This window comes from Vespa crabro, chromosome 24 (assembly GCF_910589235.1).
Source record: "Vespa crabro chromosome 24, iyVesCrab1.2, whole genome shotgun sequence".
Lineage (NCBI taxonomy): Eukaryota > Metazoa > Arthropoda > Insecta > Hymenoptera > Vespidae > Vespa > Vespa crabro.
Genome location: NC_060978.1, coordinates 138212 through 158352, shown reverse-complemented (window position 1 = coordinate 158352; position 20141 = coordinate 138212). Strand labels below are relative to the sequence as shown.

Genomic DNA, 20141 nt, shown 5'->3' with positions numbered 1-20141 from the left:
ATATAAATAGATAGACGATAATTTACGTGAACGGAGAGTTAATATTTTTTCTGTTAACTTAAGTTATTGCACCAACCATTTAATGTACTTCTTTTAACTTTAAACTTGAAAACAATTTTATAATAAATTTTATATTAAAATATAAAGATTATTTCAATAAATAAGCATGATTGTCACGATTTAATGAAATGAAAAATAAAAGAATTTAAATTAGAGGAGTAACTAATTATATTATTTCTTTTTCTATTAATATACAATATTAGTTGAATGATATTATCTTTCGAATGATATTCAGATAATAATCGAATGATCGATTGAGGAATCCTTTTGTACTTTAACTTCATCATTTCTATTATACATGTAGGTAGGAAAATAGGAGTGTTTGCGCGCGCACAAACGCACGTAGGCATCGTAGCGAGACGAGGGCCGATACCGGCCAACGAGCTCCGCCATTCTCCACACCTGGCAACAGCCAATGGTAGGATAAAGGAGCTGGAACGAGAGAGCTTTTGCTCCTCGAACGCCACACCCTTTATTGCGACCACATATCGACCGAGTCGCATCAGTCGCATGGCTAACGATAAGTAAGTAAGTACTTGTCGACGCTTCTGCGTATTAGAACATACATGTGCGCATGTGTGTGCGTGCAAGTGCAAGCTGCCTCGTTTAATCGAACGCTGATACCTACTTCGCTATAGGTACGTTTAAAAACATCAGTAGGTATACAAGGCGTTGAATAAAAAAAAAAAAAAAAAAGTAAAACATAAACAAAAAATAAGGTTCGAGTGCCGAGAAGATAGATGGATGATAGATATGTATATATACATGTATTTAAGTAGAGAGGGCAGAAGAAAAAAAAAGAGACAAATATTGTCGTTTAGAATAAATTTTCGTTTTTTCGTCATTTTAGGTGAAAATAAAAGTATTTATGTATACAGTCAAGTTATCGAACTTATATTAGTAAATTTCTTGCAAATTGTTTTATCGGATTAATTTTAATCTTACAATTAGAATTAATGGATGAAACATTACACTGGTCAAGTAACAATTATAGACTGATTATGTATAGACAATACATTCAATATTAAAAAACTATTGTGTATAGATAACACGTTTAACATACGTTCGACATAGAAACGATTTTTCGATTCTAGTAATACGTTTTATGTAAACTATCCAACCTTCATATACTTACTTATATGAAGCTGCATCAAATATCAAATATTGTGATACTACCAACTATATATTAAATACATATGTCGTAGATACAAGTTTATTCATTCGCGTCTACCGTATTGTGTTCTACCTTAACGTTAATTATATTCATTATTTGTTACTATAGACATACATACATACATACATATATATATATATATATATATATATATATATATATATATATATTCGTAAATATTATCAAATAAAAAAAAAGAAAATAAATATTTCTCTTAGTTTATTCGTTCATACGTTGGGATCGCAGTTTTGGAGTTTTCAATTATCAAGTAGCATAGGTGTACTCAAGCATCGATGATGGACCTTTAATAAGAGAGTAATGGACGAGTGGTCGTATCTCGAGACGAAAGTTAACAAAGTTTACAACGGCTGAGACTACTTCCAACCGAATGTATAGGCACAGTCAGCGATCCTAGGCTCTATGCAGTTAGGAAAGTAATCTTAACGCGAAAGAGAGTCGAATAGTTTAACAAGCCATGGTATTTGGATCCGGCCTAAATGTTATTTCACGCGACAAAGATCGCTTCTTCGAGCAACACTCTCGCTGCTCGACTACCGCGATCCGCACGTCGTGTACCTGACCAAGAGAACGAGACAGTGAATTAGAGAAGGGATGGAGGGAGGGGAAGGGGAGGGAGGAGGGAGATCGTCAAATATGTATGCGGATAAACACGGGACGGTTGACAGAAATAATATCCGCGGGTGAAGGTGCGCGCACCTGTCTGTAACTTGGATCTCAAAAAGATGCTGGGCGATTCTAGCCAAAGAGAGACAACGAAAAAGAAAGAAAAAAGAAAAAAAAAAAAAGAAAAAATCTCATACGTTCGACTAGAATTTATTGTTAGAAATAATTTTTCTTTTTCTTCTTTTTTTTTTTGCTATCATAAATTACTTCAAACTCCTAATATAATTTTAAATCCACTCGACGTAGTACTCTGTTGCATTTAAGTATTATTTTTCGATCAAGTATTATTCCTAGATTTATCTATGTATATCATATAATTGAGATGTTATCTCAGATATCTTGGGTCATTCGAAAGATAAATGATAATTATCGAACGATATGAAAGATATTGTCGTATGAAAAAATGTTAAATGAGTCTATAAAATTATCTACAAGTTCGGGAGCATTCTTAAAATTTCATATTCCAATTTACGTATCCATATGTAAATATTACAGAAAAAATATATGTATAATAGATAAGCGTGAAAATGTTAAGTAATCTTAACATTTATCGAAATCTCTATTATTACGACAAGATATTCGAAGTTATATCCTTCATAGTCGATCTTTCATGAAACTTTTCGTCACGTTTTACAGTGCGACGGGAATGAGCAGGTGAATCGTTTGCTACGTGCGTGCGGAGTTTTCCAATAACGTTCGTAAAAGGAGAAAAAGTAAAAGAGAGAAAGAGAGATAGAGAGAGAAAGAGAAAGATGGAAAAATATATCTTTTGTCATCGATGAAACGATCGAGGTCGAGCAATAATGCCCCGTGGACGATACCGAGAACTTGGATCTCGTTCTTTTCATGAAAGCAATAAGAATCACGTACATTCGTCCTGGAGATTTCGAGCAGACCACCGGAATAGTTCGTAGTCTATGTATCTATGTAGCCCTTCAGAAATACTATTTCGTTTGATCTTTCTAGGTTGTACTTGCTCCTCGAACATTGAATTCTTCGTTTGAACGAACGTTAACCGAACTATGATTCGTTTCGTACGATCGAACAAAGAAGTTTACCTACTTGTTCTTACTTAACAATAACGCATAGTTAGGATTAAGATACAAAGAAAAAATAACAAACATGATGGTATTTAAGTAAAGAATAAGTACTTATCTATGTGAGTGTTAAGAAATTAGACGTAATTTTTGAAGGATACGATTCATGTAAGGATAGATGCACTGGCGTATTTAGTCTTCATAGGGCTTAGAGCGTTACAAATATTTGGGATTGCATTAAATTAAATCAATAATTGTGCACGATATATCTATATTTTTTTGCTTCGATTGTTCATGATAAAGGTAAAAAGATAAATACATTATAGCCGAATATATAGAAATAAAAATACGATTATAGCCGAAAATATAGAAATAAAAATGGTACATCGGCTAATAGATATTAAATTAAATTTATTATATAATATAAATTTACATCGTCGTGTGGGAGATCCGTTTCTTACGGGGCCCCAGGCAGTCATCTTCATCGCCCGTACGTAAATCCGCTACTGGATCGATACATCCTAATATTATTCACATTAAATCTTACAAAATTTTCTAATCAATATAAATTTATCAAACTAACACATGTAAATATGTTAAATGAATGCTTGTTTTGAATATGTATCTATTCCTATACAGAGTTAGTTACCTGATAATATATAATTTAAATTTAATGTGTATACATGCAAAAATCGCAGTATAAATTGATAACAACAAAAGAAAGAAACATTTTTAAAATTAATTAATGTCACAAATATTATCTGTATTAAGACATCTTCGTTGAATTTATTATTGTTCGGTAAAGAATTTCGTCAGGATTATAAAGTTTTTACTTAGAATTTATAGATATTGCATTCTGTAAAGAAAAGTTTCTTGATCGTAAAATAACCAAGTGTCAAAGATATTCGCGAAGACGCCGTACATGCATACGTGGACGTTTGACTCACGTGAATGCTCGTGAGCATACCGAAGTCGTAAAGTCTCTCCTCTCGACGAGGAGGGATGAAAAAGAATTCGGTACCTAATTCGAGATGTTTATCCAAGCACCGTAGCGGCTCTCTTAATTCATACGCCCTGTTGTTGCAGCTCAGCGAGAAGGAAATTTATTAAAATCGTTATAGCTCTGTTGCGTCGGTGTACATACCAAGAGAAACGCGTTATTATTACGTACCGAACGAAGGGTGTCTCTCTCTTTCTTACGTTTCTCGCGTACCAGGAACCAGAAGCTAAGAATGAGAGAAAGATAGAAAGAGAGAAAGAGAGAGAGAGAGAGAGACAGAGAGCGAGAGAGAGAGAGAGAGAGAGAGAGAGAGAGACAGAGTTCGTGCGTTTCACGTATCTAATGAAGATAAGACACCAACATTTCTAAAGGATCTTTAGAAGGTTTATCCGCATAATAAAATATAATATATGATTCTGTTACATGAGTAAATTTAATATTCCGCGAAATTTAGTTAAACTCGAATTGATACTTTCTAGAAGATAGTTCGATCGTAATCAATATTTTTACATTCGATTGAAATATTTCTTATACTTATTCATAACTAAAAAAAATTTCTTTAAGTATCCTGATAATCGATGATGATATAAGATAAACCGAAGGAATTATTCAAAGATAATAAATTCAACTTAAATTAAATTATCAAATATTACGAAGCGTGTATTAGCGAATGTGTTTAACGAATCGGAAGATATTATCAACCGTATCAATATATATCCACTTAGAATATTTAATTTTGTGATCATTGTTGAATTAATATAATGAATCAACAATTTACATAGATGTGATATACTGTTTGTGTTTATCTTAGCGATATTACAGCAGGGAGTATATCTTATCTTTTCAAATTATACAATAATAATTATTATTATTAATATTTTTAATCGTTTTCTTTTTTGCATGATTATCACCCTTATTAAATTATTCTCATATGATTACGATAGGACTTATATCGTTTACATTATTCCTTTAATCGAAAACTTTTCTATTTATAAAAAATCGTATTTTCCATGGACATCCTGTATAAAATCTACTGTAGAAAATGAATTTGCTCGCTAGAGGAAAAAGAAAAATCAAAAAGATCGAGAAGCTAAGCTTGTTGAGATATGGCATATGAAATTGTTCGTTGTTCGAGGAATTGAGAATGCATCCAATGTGCAAATCGGTTTAAACGATAGAAAGGGACAGGGACAGAGAGAGAGAGAGAGAGAGAGAGAGAGAGAGAGAGAGAGAGAGAGAGAGAGAGAAAGAATAGAGCTCGGTCCTTCCATAGCATAAAATAACAACAAGCATCATTTTCATGCGTCCCATTTTCATCGTCAATTTTCGCAATACGACACATACACACATACATATCTGCCAAGTCAGGGATTAATTTATATCTTTTTACCGATTAAAAGGAACTTCGTAGAGATTTGATCGAACGATTTGCGAGAGCCTTCTGAGAGAGGCGCCGCCTATATCTCGTTACTCGGCACGTCTAAGAATAACGATCGGCACGACGTTAATGGATGATTTGTTCGACTTTAAAGAGGAAAGAGGGGAAGGAGAGAGAGAGAGAGAGAGAGAGAGAGAGAGAGAGAGAGAGAGAGAGAGAAAGAAGCTCACAGCGTGCGATACTTTAGAGAATTTAGGTGGAAAGATCCAAACGAGAGTTCGTATATAGGAAAAGGGCAACGGGAGATGAAGGAGAAGAAGAAGGAAAAGAAGAAGAGGTGTAGGAGGAGGAAGAAGAAGAGGAGCGTGCGTTTACTATGCCGACAATGTTTGTTCAGCCGCAACTTCTCTAAATCTTTTGTGCCCTATGCGAACGGAGGGTTGTACGCTCGGCTCATGTATATAAGTTTCCTACATACATAGTTACATACTCGTACATAGTCGGGGATGCGTATGCACATAGAATACATGCGTTTACTTGCAATCGGTTACGGTTATCGACTATAAAGTATGTACACTTATACGTGTTGTTTATCGAAATGAAAAAACAAAAAGAAAAGAAAAGAAAAAGAAAATTAGAAATAGTATTTCCTTTGAGACAGGAGAGATAATCGAAAAGTGAAATGAAATAAGAAAGATTTTACATTGGTATCTTCCTGTGGACATTTATTACTTTCGTAGGATGGAATAAATTTGATCAATATCATTGTATCATAGATATATTTACTTAGATAGAATCGTAGAATCGAATGGACAATTTTTCTTAATTATCATAGATTTAATAAATAATCTAAGACTTTGATATCAGATCTACTTAATACCATTTTATCTTTCGAGATCATCTTTTTAAAATGTTATTTACTAGAGATAAAAAATAAAAAACGCGATAAGTTCGAAGTTAATCAAACGCAAGCGTGTGACAAGGTACGTTCACATCGTCGTCGTCATCGACGTCAATGACGACGACGACGACGACGACGACGACGACGACGATGAAAAGTCGTCGGCTCGTCACCTCATCGTTCGGTAGCGTGAGCGTTTAGCTTCCGTTTCGTTTGGTCGGAACACAGATCGGCTGTCTAAAAGACACGAAGCAACGGCCAAGACAAACCTTAAATGCTTGCTAACCAAACAGTCGGAATTAGCCGCGTTACCCGCCCACGAGGAAACCGGCGCTTTCACCGTTTATACCTCTCTATGGCTATTATCTTCTTCTTCTTCGTTGCAGCAGCAGCCGTACCCATGGCACGCATAGTCTCTTCATTTTGACTGAAGCTTTGCATCCGGGTTGCGTGCTCGAACTTTGACAGTAGGTTGAACTTTAATCGGTTGAATAACCGATACTCGCGATATCAAAGAAATATATCTATCATATGGTATACGTGATTTAATTAATGAAATATACAACGAATAAAGATATAAATATGAATTTTGTTAAGATCGATAAAAAAGAAATTGTTCGTATTTCAATAGATAATATAAATCTTAGATTATCGATATCAATTCTCATAGGCAAATATTTTTATACGGAACATAAGTAATATATTAATAAACAATATAAATATCTATATTATTTGTATATAGATTAACAAATATTTTTATATGTAATATAAATGTATATATTGAAATAGATATGTACCTATATAAAAAAAATATATAAGTATATATAAATATTTATAGGTTATTGCATATAAAAAGTAACAGTAGGTATTCTATGTACGAATAAAAAGAAAATTAACGGATCACTAGTTTATCTTTAATACAAAATAGGAATAGAGTAATAAAAGGTGAAGACGAAATAAGTAATTGTAATTTAGGAAATAAAAATGTATCGTTTTACTTTCTTTTATTTTCTGATCGAGGGGACAAGTCAAAGATGTTCGAAAGAGGAAAAGAGAAAGAGAGAGAGAGAGAGAGAGAGAGAGAGAGAGAGAGAGAATTCGGAACGTTATCCGAACGGATTCACCACCGGCTGAATTTATTTCTTTAAGGCAGACAATGAGGAAGGAAATGCGGTTGATACGTTTTCAAGATAAATAAACTGCCTTACCCGGCGCTGTACGACGAAAAGAGGACAACGTAGACGTTTCTATGACGCGTTTGTTTGCATCCCAAGAGCAAATCGGACACGTTATAACACGTCGCTAATCTCGAATGAAAATATTTCGTACAGTCCCTTTGTATCGCGTTTTGAACCAAGAGAACGAAATTAAGTTGCTACCGTCAACGTCTTTATCGTTGCCTTCGAACATTAAATTTTCACCACTGTCGGTAGTGTAAAAAGAACACATTTGTAGAACAATATTCGTATCCAGTCTTTTGCTTTTCGAAAGTAATGAATATAAGCCAATGGTCTATTCTTCATGCAAACCAACGAGAGTCAGGCTGCATTATTGTATGCTCCACTTAATCTCCATTCTACAATTCGCATTGTATGTATGCATAATGATTTCTCCATGTGCTCGATACGCACGAGAGATCCTTTTGTTTTCGCTTGTCTAAAAGTCGACAGGTAGATAGGGAAAAGATAGTCGATTATGTCGTAACACTTACAAATTTTCCAGATTTTATCAAGTGTTCATAGTAACGACGTAAAAACAATCGATAATAACGTTCTAACCAATTTCACGAAAGAAGTAGATTCATTTTTTATCTATTATCTCTTACTTTGTTATCTCATTTCCATGGAGAAAAATTATGCCTTACAGATTTGTATAATTATACGTGCGCGACATTTTCACTAGACCATGATGAAAAAACTTTATGAAGTCAAAGAGTTTTATCAATTCGTTATCTTAATAACGATTACGTATTATACTAAAGAAACAATATCTGTGTGAATTGATAACAATGTTTTGTAATCATTGATTTATCTTCGGCTTGGAAGTATTATAGTTTGGTTGCCATTACTTTCAAATGTTTCGAGAGATATTATCTTCTCAATTGATTGTTATCTTTTTCGAATACGTATAAACGTTTCTAATATGTACTTTTAATCTCAATAAAATGATAAGTTTTACGATATAATGGTAATATAGTAACGATTTTAAAAATTTATGTTACAAATGTAATTCATTGATTTTTAAGATGTTTAAAGAATAAAGAATAAACCTGACGTGTAAAAGGAATATATCTAAGTATTCGATTTTTTTTTTCTATAATAATATACGAGAAAAACCTTTAAAAAGCTTATTTCATATTTTCTATTGTGGTTAGAAACTATTGTTTCTTTCATAAATTTTCCAAATCCTTCAAACGGTACATAAAATTCTAAATCATACTTTCTCTTTATTCAATCTAAAAAAAGTTAACTTTCAAAATGTTAACAAATATTTTTACGATTTATTGTACCCACGTATAATAATTAAAGACCCATTAAAAATGAAGTTGAATTCTTAAGCACATTAGTTACTCATGCAAATTGTATTTTGAATTTAAAGTTAAGTTATATCCACCGAATAGTATTACAACTTTGACACACCGATACAACTATGACTACCTACTTTTCGTGCTACTTATCCGAATCATGGTCGAATAATAAAAGAAAATAAATTTTACGGGAGGAAAGAAAGCCGCGTAAGTTTGAATTTCCGGGTTGGGTCATGCACGTTTGGCCGTTGAGGGTTTAGCAATACGCAACCCTATCTGTCGAAGCCAACCGCGGAATATCACTGCACATCCAGATAATCCTCCGGGCCCATTGATATGCTGATGGTGAGACTTGTCGCGTGAAATTGCCAACGGGTATGCATTGTTCGCTTGAATTCCACTTCGGTCCTTTTCAGAGAGAGAGAGAGAGAGAGAGAAGCAGAGAGAGAGAGAAAGAGAAGCAGTGAGAGAGAGAGAGAGAAAGAGAGAGAGAGAGAGAGAGGGAAAAAGCAAGAGATAGAGGGAATGATGCCACCCCCGTAACCCTCCTTGCTTCGCGTTTGCCAGGCTCAATCCTATCGGCAACGAGCAGGTTTCTCGTTTTAGCCTCGAACGAGAAAAGTTTTTCTCTCTCTATTTCTCTCTTTCTCTCTCTCTCTTTCCCTCTCTCTCTCTCTCTCTCTCTCTCTCTCTCTCTCTTACTCCCTTTCTATCTCGCTTTCTGTTTTGTGAAAGAGAGGGAAATATGGGAAAATAACGAGTTCGATTTTTGGTCGGATCGTAGACCACGGTTATACTGTGATATTCGATATCGATCCCACATCGTTGAAACGAAGAAAAGCTAAGAAAAATGTTGGAGTAGCTCTCTCTCTCTAATGCTAACCAGATTATATGCCTATTTTTCTCCGACGGCGAGAACGTGAGAAACAGCAGGCGCTGCATCGATCTGTTTGTTATCTTTATGCGCGATCGTATCGCAGCGTGCAGGTCATATTCTTGTAAGTAAACGCGTGCAAGGAGCCGCGTCGGGTAAACCGATGGATGACTGCAAGAGAGATACGACCCAGAATTGGTGTGTACGTACGTAGATAGGTAGGTATATGTAGGTATATGTATATACGTAGATGCGTGTAAACATCGAGAAGCTTTATGAAAGCCCCAAATCGTGCAAGAGATTATTCGCGATTTTTGTAGTTGTCAAGAAGCATCGTTTTGTCAAAGAAGTTGACTTGAAAATTTTTTTTAAACTCGATTTCATTCATTTCCATTGACTCTTCCTTGAACGAACATTTACGTTCTAGATATCTATCTGTCCACAAGATAAATTTAATTTTTAAATAGAAAAATATCAATATTTCATCCGAATACATAAATCGTACTTTTCTACAGGTCCCGGATTGAATTGAATTTTATGATTATCAAGCAACTCTTTCGCTAAATTTTTGCAAAAAATATCAATATTATTCATAGATGAATAAGGCTTATGAAATACTAGATATCCGTATTAATTAACAGTATCGATATTTGTTATTAAAACTTGCTTAATATAAAATTTTTCAACTTTCAATTGGCTGCTAATGAGAAAATAATACAGTTCCGCATGTCATTGGAATAAGAAACGCTTGTCGCTCGATTCTTTACTTGACTTATACAACGGAAACGACATCTTGACGCGGCATCACCAAACGTTACACCTTTTTTTTTGCGGTGAATATTATTCCGGCGAAGCTTGCGTTCTATGCCCTACGTCTCCTCGAGTATTGGTTTACACGAGTAGTTCGGAGGTCTCAAGAATTAAATTTCATCGCTATGTAAACATCGTTCTAGGACTCGTGAGGAGGACTAGACAAGAAACATACGGAGATGAAGCCGCCGGACGCGAGTCTTCCTACTTCGGTTAATCCGATTGAAGGATTTAACCACAGATTTTGTTACCTCGCCTGTCAATTTTACGTAGTACACTTATTTCTCTAATTAGATTTCTCTGGTAAGATATATTTATTGTTTTAACTCCCTAACTTGCACCTTTTATATTCGAATGGCAACGCGAGTTTTGTTTCCTTTTAAATATAGATATTTTGATAGGTATTTAAATGAAACTACGTGACAAAATATTCACGATCATAATGAAATATTTTTGTAATTAAACGATCATTGTTGAACATTCCTTAAAGGTGATACCACGTAGATATATTTCATATTTAGTCGATTCATATGAAACTAAAGAGATTAATTCAATTGTATCTTTACTTGACGTTGGAAAAATTTATTAACTGTTAATCGACAGCCAAGAAAAATTGTAGGTTATTCAAGAATCAAAAATTGAATACACCTAAATGGATTATTATGTAATAAACTATACCTAATTCCAGTTCTCCATGTCAATCGTGTTAATTATTAGGAAAAATATAGCCAATACAAGGCAATTAATTAAATCGAATAATTATAATTAAGATAATCTACTGTAAGTTATTCGCGGGATATTTGCGTCAGAGGTTCTGCTTTGGTTAACTGCTCGACAGATCGTGTGACGTAACGGCGGTATGTCTTTGGAAGAAGAAGAAGATCGGTACGAGATGGCCGCGAGTTAGCGGTCTCATCGAAAACCAGCCTGGTTTATTGTTTTTGGACGAAAAAAGAGTCTTCTTCGTATCCGCAGATGACTCCGATCGCTAACATAAGATGGCTACGTAAGATAGGTCAAGGAGGAGAAAAAGTTTATTTTGCCTGCTTTCGAAATCCCGTAAACACTCGGAGGGAAAAACCTTTCCAGGGGAAGGGAGGGAAAGGTTTAGGAGAGATAGGTATACAATGCGTATACAACGTAACTCTAACGACGATATCAAAGCGGTCAAATTTTCATGATTATGCGATATATCCCGTTGGTACTTTAAATCGGGATAGTTGCTTGCGGCTACAGAAAATATGCAAATCGCATTGTGTACGCCCTCATCGAATCGAGCTAATCCCGATTATGGGCGAACCTTACTTCGTCAAGGCATAGCTTTATTAAACTTAACGTCGCTTAAGTAAATCCGGTTACATTCCGAAGTTAAGAAAAAGATCAATGGGGGAAGATTCTCGATAATTCTATCTCCGAGTACATAGGTACCAACCTAATCGAAATTATTTGGGATTAAGCCTTAACGTGGGATCTGTTGATTTTCAGAAATTTCCTTTATTTTGTCCCCTTCTCGTTTTTTTTTTTTTTTAATCCCTCTGATCTATACTTGGATATAGCTATTGTGAGCGTCGAGAATGAATTTTTCAGTATAAATAGATTATCTACAATATTTTTTTACCTATCTATCTATGTACTCATTTACGCGCGAGTGATTATTGACGTCACGTTTTACTTAACGTTTGTAATTATTATTTTTCTTTCTTAACGAAGTCATTCGAACAGAGAAGAAAAAGAAAAAGAAAGAAGAAAGGCAAAAGGTACGTAAGAAAGTAAGAGGCATTATATTTCGTTGTTTTACGAATGATGGCTTCGGGGAGACAACGATCTGGGATAGAATGCAAGCAAAAGACAATTAAAGTTTCATTGGAACGTCTTCGAAAGCATTTTGCAGCCAAGCAACTTCTATTGGCCGGCGGCTACGAAATAGGGTAGAAACGGAGAAGAAAGATTCAAAGGGCAGAATCTTGAAGACCTATTATCCTTTCTTTGCCACAAAGTATCTTGGGGAAGCAAACAATGATTTCGATATAAAAAGTTCTTTTCATTATTTTTTTTTCACTCCACTCTACCATTTCTTAAATCTACGACATTAATTTTTTTATTTTAATCACGACCTCGTTCATTTTTTCTTTGGATGTTTGATAAATTTCATCTTTTTTCTTCTACATTTTATTTCTATCATTTAATGTCTCATCAACCGTTTGCTTGTATGTAGATTATTAATGATATAAGAGGCAAAGTTTACAGTTATATTATACAGTTTGGTGTAGTGTAAATAATATAAGTAACCTTTGTATATATCCTACGTTCTTTAAATCTTAAATGAAATTTTTCTTCTTCGCGTATACACTCATTCAGCACGTAGTATCTAGTAAACATGTTTATCTTCTCATTCTATACATCCCATTTTCTTTATCTCAATAATAATGTCATACTCCAATGTTCCTTTGTTTAAGAGAGTCGATAGTTTGCGAAATACTATAGTGACGTACACACATATACGTACATCATATATACGTAGGTATCTCTACCATTTTAGAGAGGAGAGGGTAGAAATGGAAAAGTGGAACGAAGGGACGATCGAACTCGTTCCGGGAACCCGGATAGTGCTTCGTAGGATTCGCGAAGGAGCAGGAGACTCTTCAAGACGGAGACGAGGTGTCCCATCGAGTGTTTTCGCAAGGCAGGAGTCGAACCCTTAGAAAAACAGACGCCAAATTGAATCTCTCGTCTCGTTCGGTCCCTCTTCTTCCAATAACTCCGCTACTCTCCTACTCTGCTTTCCCGAGGGAGCTTTCTCGAGTTCGTTCGTCTACGGATTACCTACCTATCTATACTACTCGCGGCGAGAAAACGGTTCTCTTCCGGTTCACCTTTTATCATCTCCTTCAATTTTTTCCGATTCTGTTATAAAAATTGAAATTCCTAATAACTAATATGTTCAAGAAAGAATATTACGATATTTTATTTTTAAAATAACATCCTAACTATCGATACCTATCGATAAATAATTTTATTTATAGCGATACGACTGATATGTTGGAACGATCACACTCAATACACGGCCTAAAATATTCATATTTTTTGGAAATTAGTGCCTGAAAAATAGAAGACCCTAAAAAAATGTGCCCACCTGGTGTTAACATTGTTCGTATCTTTCTGAATAATTCTATTTTAAAATGAAATATGCGAAGAACATAAATAGGTATATAAAAAATCGGTTTATCTTGATGATATATTAAGAATAGCATGTTGCAATTATAAACCTGATTTGTCTAAAATAGTCAATAGTTCGTCTCAACGCCAAAAGTCACATTAATTTTTGAGTGAACGTTTGGGTACATTTAGCTTTTGAGTATTGTCTTTTACATTATTATATATATTATGATAGTATAATGTACTATGTTGCAAACATATGTAAGTATGTGATCTGAGAAATAAGAAAGTTGAATATAGTTGTGCTAGATCAAATCTTATATATCTTTATATTTAGCTATTTGATGTTAAATAATATATAAACTAGTATCTAAGTACTTACACGTTACATACCTATAGGATCTATTGTATCCTACGTATTCTTATGTTTGACTATTTCATTTTAATTGTTTTACTTAAGAATCACTGTTAACTCTTTATTCTTACTAGATATTGAAACTCCGTTTATCTAAATGTGACAGTTCCTTTTCTTCTCTTTTATTTCAACACCAATTATTTCATTGCTCGTTTATATTTTACGGTACTCATTAAATGTTACTAAATATAAGTCATTCATTTCTAAACGTCGATGAGCCGTAGTTCAACGATAAGGAACGATAACGCCAGCTGAGCATTAGCTACGAGCTGTCATATAAATCAACCGATTTAATGCGTTTCCGAATGGTTTGCCAAACAAAAGTTGGTTTACTGCTTTTGAAGATATTTATTGAAAACCAAGGTAAAAATGGTACAGGTACATAAAGACATAAAATACTTGAAAGTAAGTAGGTAGGTAGGTATAGGGAGAAATGAATGATCGATACACAAGGATATCTTGAAGGATAATTATGTTGAATAAGAGTAAAAAGAGAAAGATTACTTGGGCGTTTTAGATAATTGTCAGAAGAAAAAGAAGAAGATGAAGAAAAAGAGAAAGAAGAAGAAAAAGGAAAAAAAAACAAATTATAGGTACTACCTATTTCCACATAGAAGATATATCGTAGACGGCACAGTTGAACTCGTTCACGACTCTTTTTCCGTATACCTTTATAGGTATGTCGATTCACAAATAAATTTGCACGCGAGAACACACGACTACGAACATTATAACAACTTAGATAAAGTAAGTGAGTAAGTAAGTAAGTAAATAAATAAGTAAGTACTTAGGTAAATAAGTACGTCAATCTAATCGTAAACCATTCGTCCTCAGATTTAATGAACCACTGGACACGATCGATTTCGATGTACGGACACTTTGTAGACAATACGAACTGTGTACGAATAAACGAAAAAGATTTACGACTTGGTTATTTGTTCTTCTATAGGATAGAATGTTGCACACAGGACACTCCGATATGAAATATTACGAGGGCGTTTACAAGAGATAAAGATTTATGCGAGTTAATGATCAGAAGAATTAAAAGAAGCCGAGAAGGAAGAAAAGGAGAAAGATGAAAAAGGAAACGTAGATACAGTAGGTTAGTAAAATAAAAAATGTTAAAGAAATAAAGAAATAAGAGGAAAGGAAAAGAAAGAACGAAAGCTCGTATTATTAGGTAGATAGGTAAGTATACACGCGTATGTAATCCGTCGCTCGTAGATTCTTCACAAGACTCAAAAAGTATCGGACAGCCGTGAGGGGCCTATGGATAGCGACCCATCGTAAAAATTCGCGTCCTATGAGTGCCGTCAGATTCCCTTACTCTCTCTTTCTCTCTCACTCTCTTTCTCTCTTTTTCTCTCTCTCTCTCTCTCTCTTTCCCTCTTTTTCCTTTTCTCACTCTTTCTCACCTTCTCTATCTCTCTCTTTCTTTTATTCTCTCCCCTCTTTCTTTCTATCTTATTGTTCCAAAAAGGTACGGTAGCACACGAGGTACGATATGGCATTCTATCGGCTGGTACACATTATTCTCTCTCTCTCTCTCTCTCTCTCTCTCTCTCACTCTCTCTACGGTTCTTTTCACTTCGCTGCGAGAGATATGTATATAGAATAACCGTGAGTGCGTGCGACGAAATGGGCATGGCCAAGGTAAGTAAGAGAGAACTCTTCTAAGTCATCGGCGTAGTGGCAGGGCGCACGAGAGAAGACAGCACGTGATTGGCCGAAACGTTCGAGTATGGTCCTGCCTTGTACAACTACAGCCAATCAGAGTACGTCGCACCCCACCATTAGTCGACTTGAAGCATTACCGGAGCTCTTTAACGCGGCCGCGCTCCAAGAACGATTTTTCTACGTGACAGAGAGGGGTCCGCATCGCGCTGCCCGCGCGCATACGTCCTTGCGTTCATCGTAGAACGCTCTCGGTCTGCTCGGTTCGCTCGCGAGGCCCCAGTGTGTTTTTACTCGGGGTTGGGTAAACTCCGGCCTGTTGTGTATCATAATACGATCGGTGCGGGTGCAACGCGCGCGGCTTTACGGACGACATCGACCACTACACCGGCTTTCTCACGTCGTCCACGCAACTTTCCGCGCGTGCCTTTACTGTTACCTTCCGCTATATATCTCTCTCTCCCTTTCTCTCTCTCTCTCTCTTCTTCTCTCTCTTTTTGTTTCTCTCTCTCTCTTCCTCTCTCTTTCTCTCTCTCTTTCTCTCTCTCTCTCTCTCTCTCTCTCTTTCTCTCTCTCTCTCTTTCTCTCTCTCTCTCTCTCTCTCTCTCTCATGACTTGTACAAAGAAAGGTACAGGACAGGAAATCTATGTCATCATACGTCACAAAGATTTTACTTTGTAAATCTTAGGATTTAAAGATTTTTGAGGAAAAGAGTCTTAAATCTTTGGAGAGAGAGAACCTGGGTTGAGAGAAAGAGCGTTAAATATTTCCATTGACAAGGAAATATTTCCTTTGAGCAAGTTTGTCGAATAGGTGAAAACGAACGGGAGATGTCTATATTGGGAGGAATGATCGTAGCGACATTTCAGTAAGAAAAGCGTCTCTTTGATCGAAGAAACGGAAATAAAAACGGTGTATATGTGTGCGTGAGTGTCCGTAGAAGAAAAGGTGTTGAAGGTCAAGAGAGAAAGAGAGAGAGAGAGAGAGAGTCAAAGATCAGTTAATCAGAATGCACACGTTGTTCGGAGAACAAAATGCTTATTATCGTCATGCGAGCGCCGTACCTGTGGGTATGGGCACGGCATCCTATCCAGGCGTGGGCGTGGGTGTGGGCGCTGCCCCGGGCTACTACGAGCAATATCGTTACGGTGGATATGCGACGGCCGCTGGTTATCCTGTCTCCGGGATAACGCAGCAACACATACACCATCCTGGTAAGGACATGGTGAAACCACCCTACTCTTATATAGCTTTAATTGCCATGGCTATTCAAAATGCACCGGACAAGAAGATCACTCTAAACGGTATCTATCAGTTTATAATGGAACGTTTCCCTTATTACCGCGAGAATAAACAAGGTTGGCAAAATTCTATTAGGCATAATCTTAGTTTGAACGAGTGTTTCGTTAAGGTGCCACGAGACGATAAGAAACCGGGTAAGGGTAGTTACTGGTCCCTCGATCCGGATAGTTACAATATGTTCGACAACGGTTCCTACTTGAGACGTCGTAGGAGATTCAAGAAGAAGGACGCTTTGAAAGAGAAAGAGGAGGCGTTAAAGAGGCAGGGTCTATTGACGGAGAAACGAGGACAGCAGCAACAGCAACAGCAGGAGGACGTAAAGTCAAACAGCGGTGCTATTGTAAACCTTGCGCCGTCGATAGAAACTACGACGGTAAAAAAGGTCGGCGGCGGTGGTAACGGCGGTAGTGGAGGTGGTGGTGGTGGTGGTGGTGCTAGTGCCGGTGGTGTTGGTAGTGTTATCGGTGGTGTTGCGGGTGTTATGGAGGGTGGTACTGTAACGACAACGGCGAGTACGACTACGACTGGGCTGTGCAAACCAAAGAGAGAACCGGTGAACGATCACTGCATGGCCGCCGTGCAGAGCAAGTATGGTCTGTTACATAGCCCGATTCAACAAGAGACGAAGACAACGGTAACAGGCGTCGTAGTGGCAAGCGTACCATCGCACACGGCAGTTAGCGGAGGTCAGAGCGTCATTCAGACGGCTCTTGGGAATCAAGTACATCAGGGTCATCATCAGGTCCATCAGGAGACTACGATTCAGGATGTCTCAATGGTGGGCCTCGATCCTGGTGCATTTAGCGTCGACGCTCTCATGACGACCCGGGAAAATGCTCTAATGAATAATCGGGCCGATCAAAGCACCAGTCAACAACATCCGCATGCTCACGCTCACGCCCTTCAACATCCTCACGGTGCCCACTCGCACTCTCACCCGCACTCGCATTCGCACTCGCACGCCCACTCATCGGCGTGCACAACGACGACCAGCACGACCGCTGCGGTTGCCGCCATGATGGCATCCACCGGATACGCCCCTCACGGTAGCGCCGTAGCGAGAGGAAACTCATCGCCACCCGGTACCGGCATGTACGCGCCCTATTGCGCGCCTACGCCTGGCTACATCATGGATCATGCTGATTATAATCCGAGGAATCATGGAAATGCTGCTGCCGCGGCTGCAGCAGCCGCTGCTGCGGCCGCAGCCGCACATACACAGTGGTATCAAGAAGCTGCTAGTCCAGACGCTGCACCCATTTATCAGGACACTCAGTCGCCCAGCTGTCAACTTTACAGGTATATTTCAATTCTATCTGGTTACTCGGACGAACGCACCATACTTTCTTCTACGGTACGACGATCGTTGACTCTTCTAATATATAATATATATAAAATTATTGTATATTGGTACCTGGTGTTAACAAAATTTCAAAGATTTTAAATAATTAATGTCAATCATTGATAGATAATCGATGATTTTAGAACCTATACAGTGCGCATAATTTTGTAATATTATGATACGATAGGTGAATGTTTTAAATATCGAGTAGTTACCTAGTTATATGCTGTTATTACAGTGCACTTTCAAGCATTGCATAAATAATGTTATAATATATCTACCTACGTTTCTCTATGAAAGAGGGTATGACATATTTTAGAAAGTTAAAATGTCAAAGGTTATTTGTAAAGCAATAAAATTTGTTCATGAAATTTTCCCTTTATCAACCTACGATGAATTATTCAAAGGAGTATTATGTTCATAAAAATTCTTATTATTAATGTGTTTCGTTAAATTTTAAAAGAAACGACATTATTTATTTTTTATCCATATACCAATTTAATTTAAAAACGTTCAATCTCTTGCAATTTTCAGATCTAGCCCATCGACTCCTCTTTCGACGGGTGCAGCACCATCTCCACCGCTCTATCATAGATATTATCAAGACTGCAACGCCGTTAATAGCAGTGGGAATTTGCCGATAACGCTGCAGAAATACTGAGAATACCGAAATTCAAGGCCCCATCAGCGAGGCCTTGAAGAGCACCAGAACGAGTATGATCCTGGTCTGGTTTATGTCAAGCAAGAATGGATACCAATGACGGAGGAACTCGCCAAAGATTGGAACTGAAGATGGGATCTAAATTATCGTCGTGAAAAAAAAGTCGGGTAAAATGATATATATTCCGTCTTGTTACAATATTAAAATATTTTCGCGTTGTCCTTTATAACGAGGAATTTCTCTCTCTCTCTCTCTCTCTTTCTCTCTGTCTTTACGAAAGAAAAAACAAAACAGAAAAGAAAAAAATGGAGAAATTTCATTAATATAATACCTATGTTTTTAATAAACGAAGAGCAGATGGTCTGCGAATTAATCAAATAAGAAAACTCTCGTACGTATCGATTATGCTTCTTTATTTTTTTTCATCTTTTTTTCATTTTTCTGTTTCTCTCTTTCTTTCTTTTTTTTCTTTTTTTTTTTTTTCATTAAACGGTTACTACATCGAAGCTTTGACTCATTCGTGATAATCGTTGTCCTTGAATCGTCCTTACATTTTATACAATTTCGTTGGTTTCAAAGTAATCATATATATAACGAATAAGTAAATAAATAGATACATTGTTATCTACTGATCCGATTCGCAGTTCATCTGTTAAGATATTCATCCATATTTTCGTCGAAAATGTTTCTAATATTAATTTGGCGTATGCTAAATTAACTTTAGCTAATTTGCTTTCTGTTAATGGGAAGCATCGATGGGATATACTATCCCGATTTTTAAAGTCTACGGATGACAATTATACGAAGAACACAGTGTCTCATTTTTCATGATCTTGTTACACAAATTAAATTAAAGTTGTGGAAAGATAGATAGAAAGATAGATAGATAGATAGATAGAGGAAGAGAGAGAGAGAGAGAAAGAGAGAGAGAGAGGAGGGAGAAAGAGGAAGATTTAGTGGAATAAAAACGGCACTCATAAATTTGGAACTCACCTGAGCAAACATTCGTCATTCAGTAGGCACGCTGTCGCTGACCTAGGACAATTGTTTCTTCGAAAAGACGTCTTGTTTTTTTCATAAGCAAGTTCAATGCTAAGGATTTATCAAGCGCAACTGTGCAAACGTTCCGGTAAAAATTCGCATGC

The 20141-nt window shown here is 36.5% G+C and overlaps 1 protein-coding gene across 2 annotated transcripts; it reads left to right on the top strand.

Moving 5' to 3' along the window:
• The first annotated feature begins 15893 nt into the window (after positions 1-15893).
• LOC124432228 (forkhead box C1-B) lies at positions 15894-19163 on the top strand. Of its 2 annotated transcripts, none has more exons than XM_046980952.1 (2): positions 15894-18292; positions 18870-19163. In XM_046980952.1, exons 1-2 carry the CDS (start codon positions 16701-16703, stop codon positions 18994-18996), a joined length of 1719 nt encoding a protein of 572 aa, XP_046836908.1. In that variant the 5' UTR covers positions 15894-16700; the 3' UTR covers positions 18997-19163. The 2 variants fall into 2 exon arrangements, with proteins under 2 accessions (XP_046836908.1, XP_046836909.1); XM_046980953.1 differs by having other exon boundaries at positions 15894-18347; positions 18870-18914.
• Positions 19164-20141: the final 978 nt, after the last annotated feature.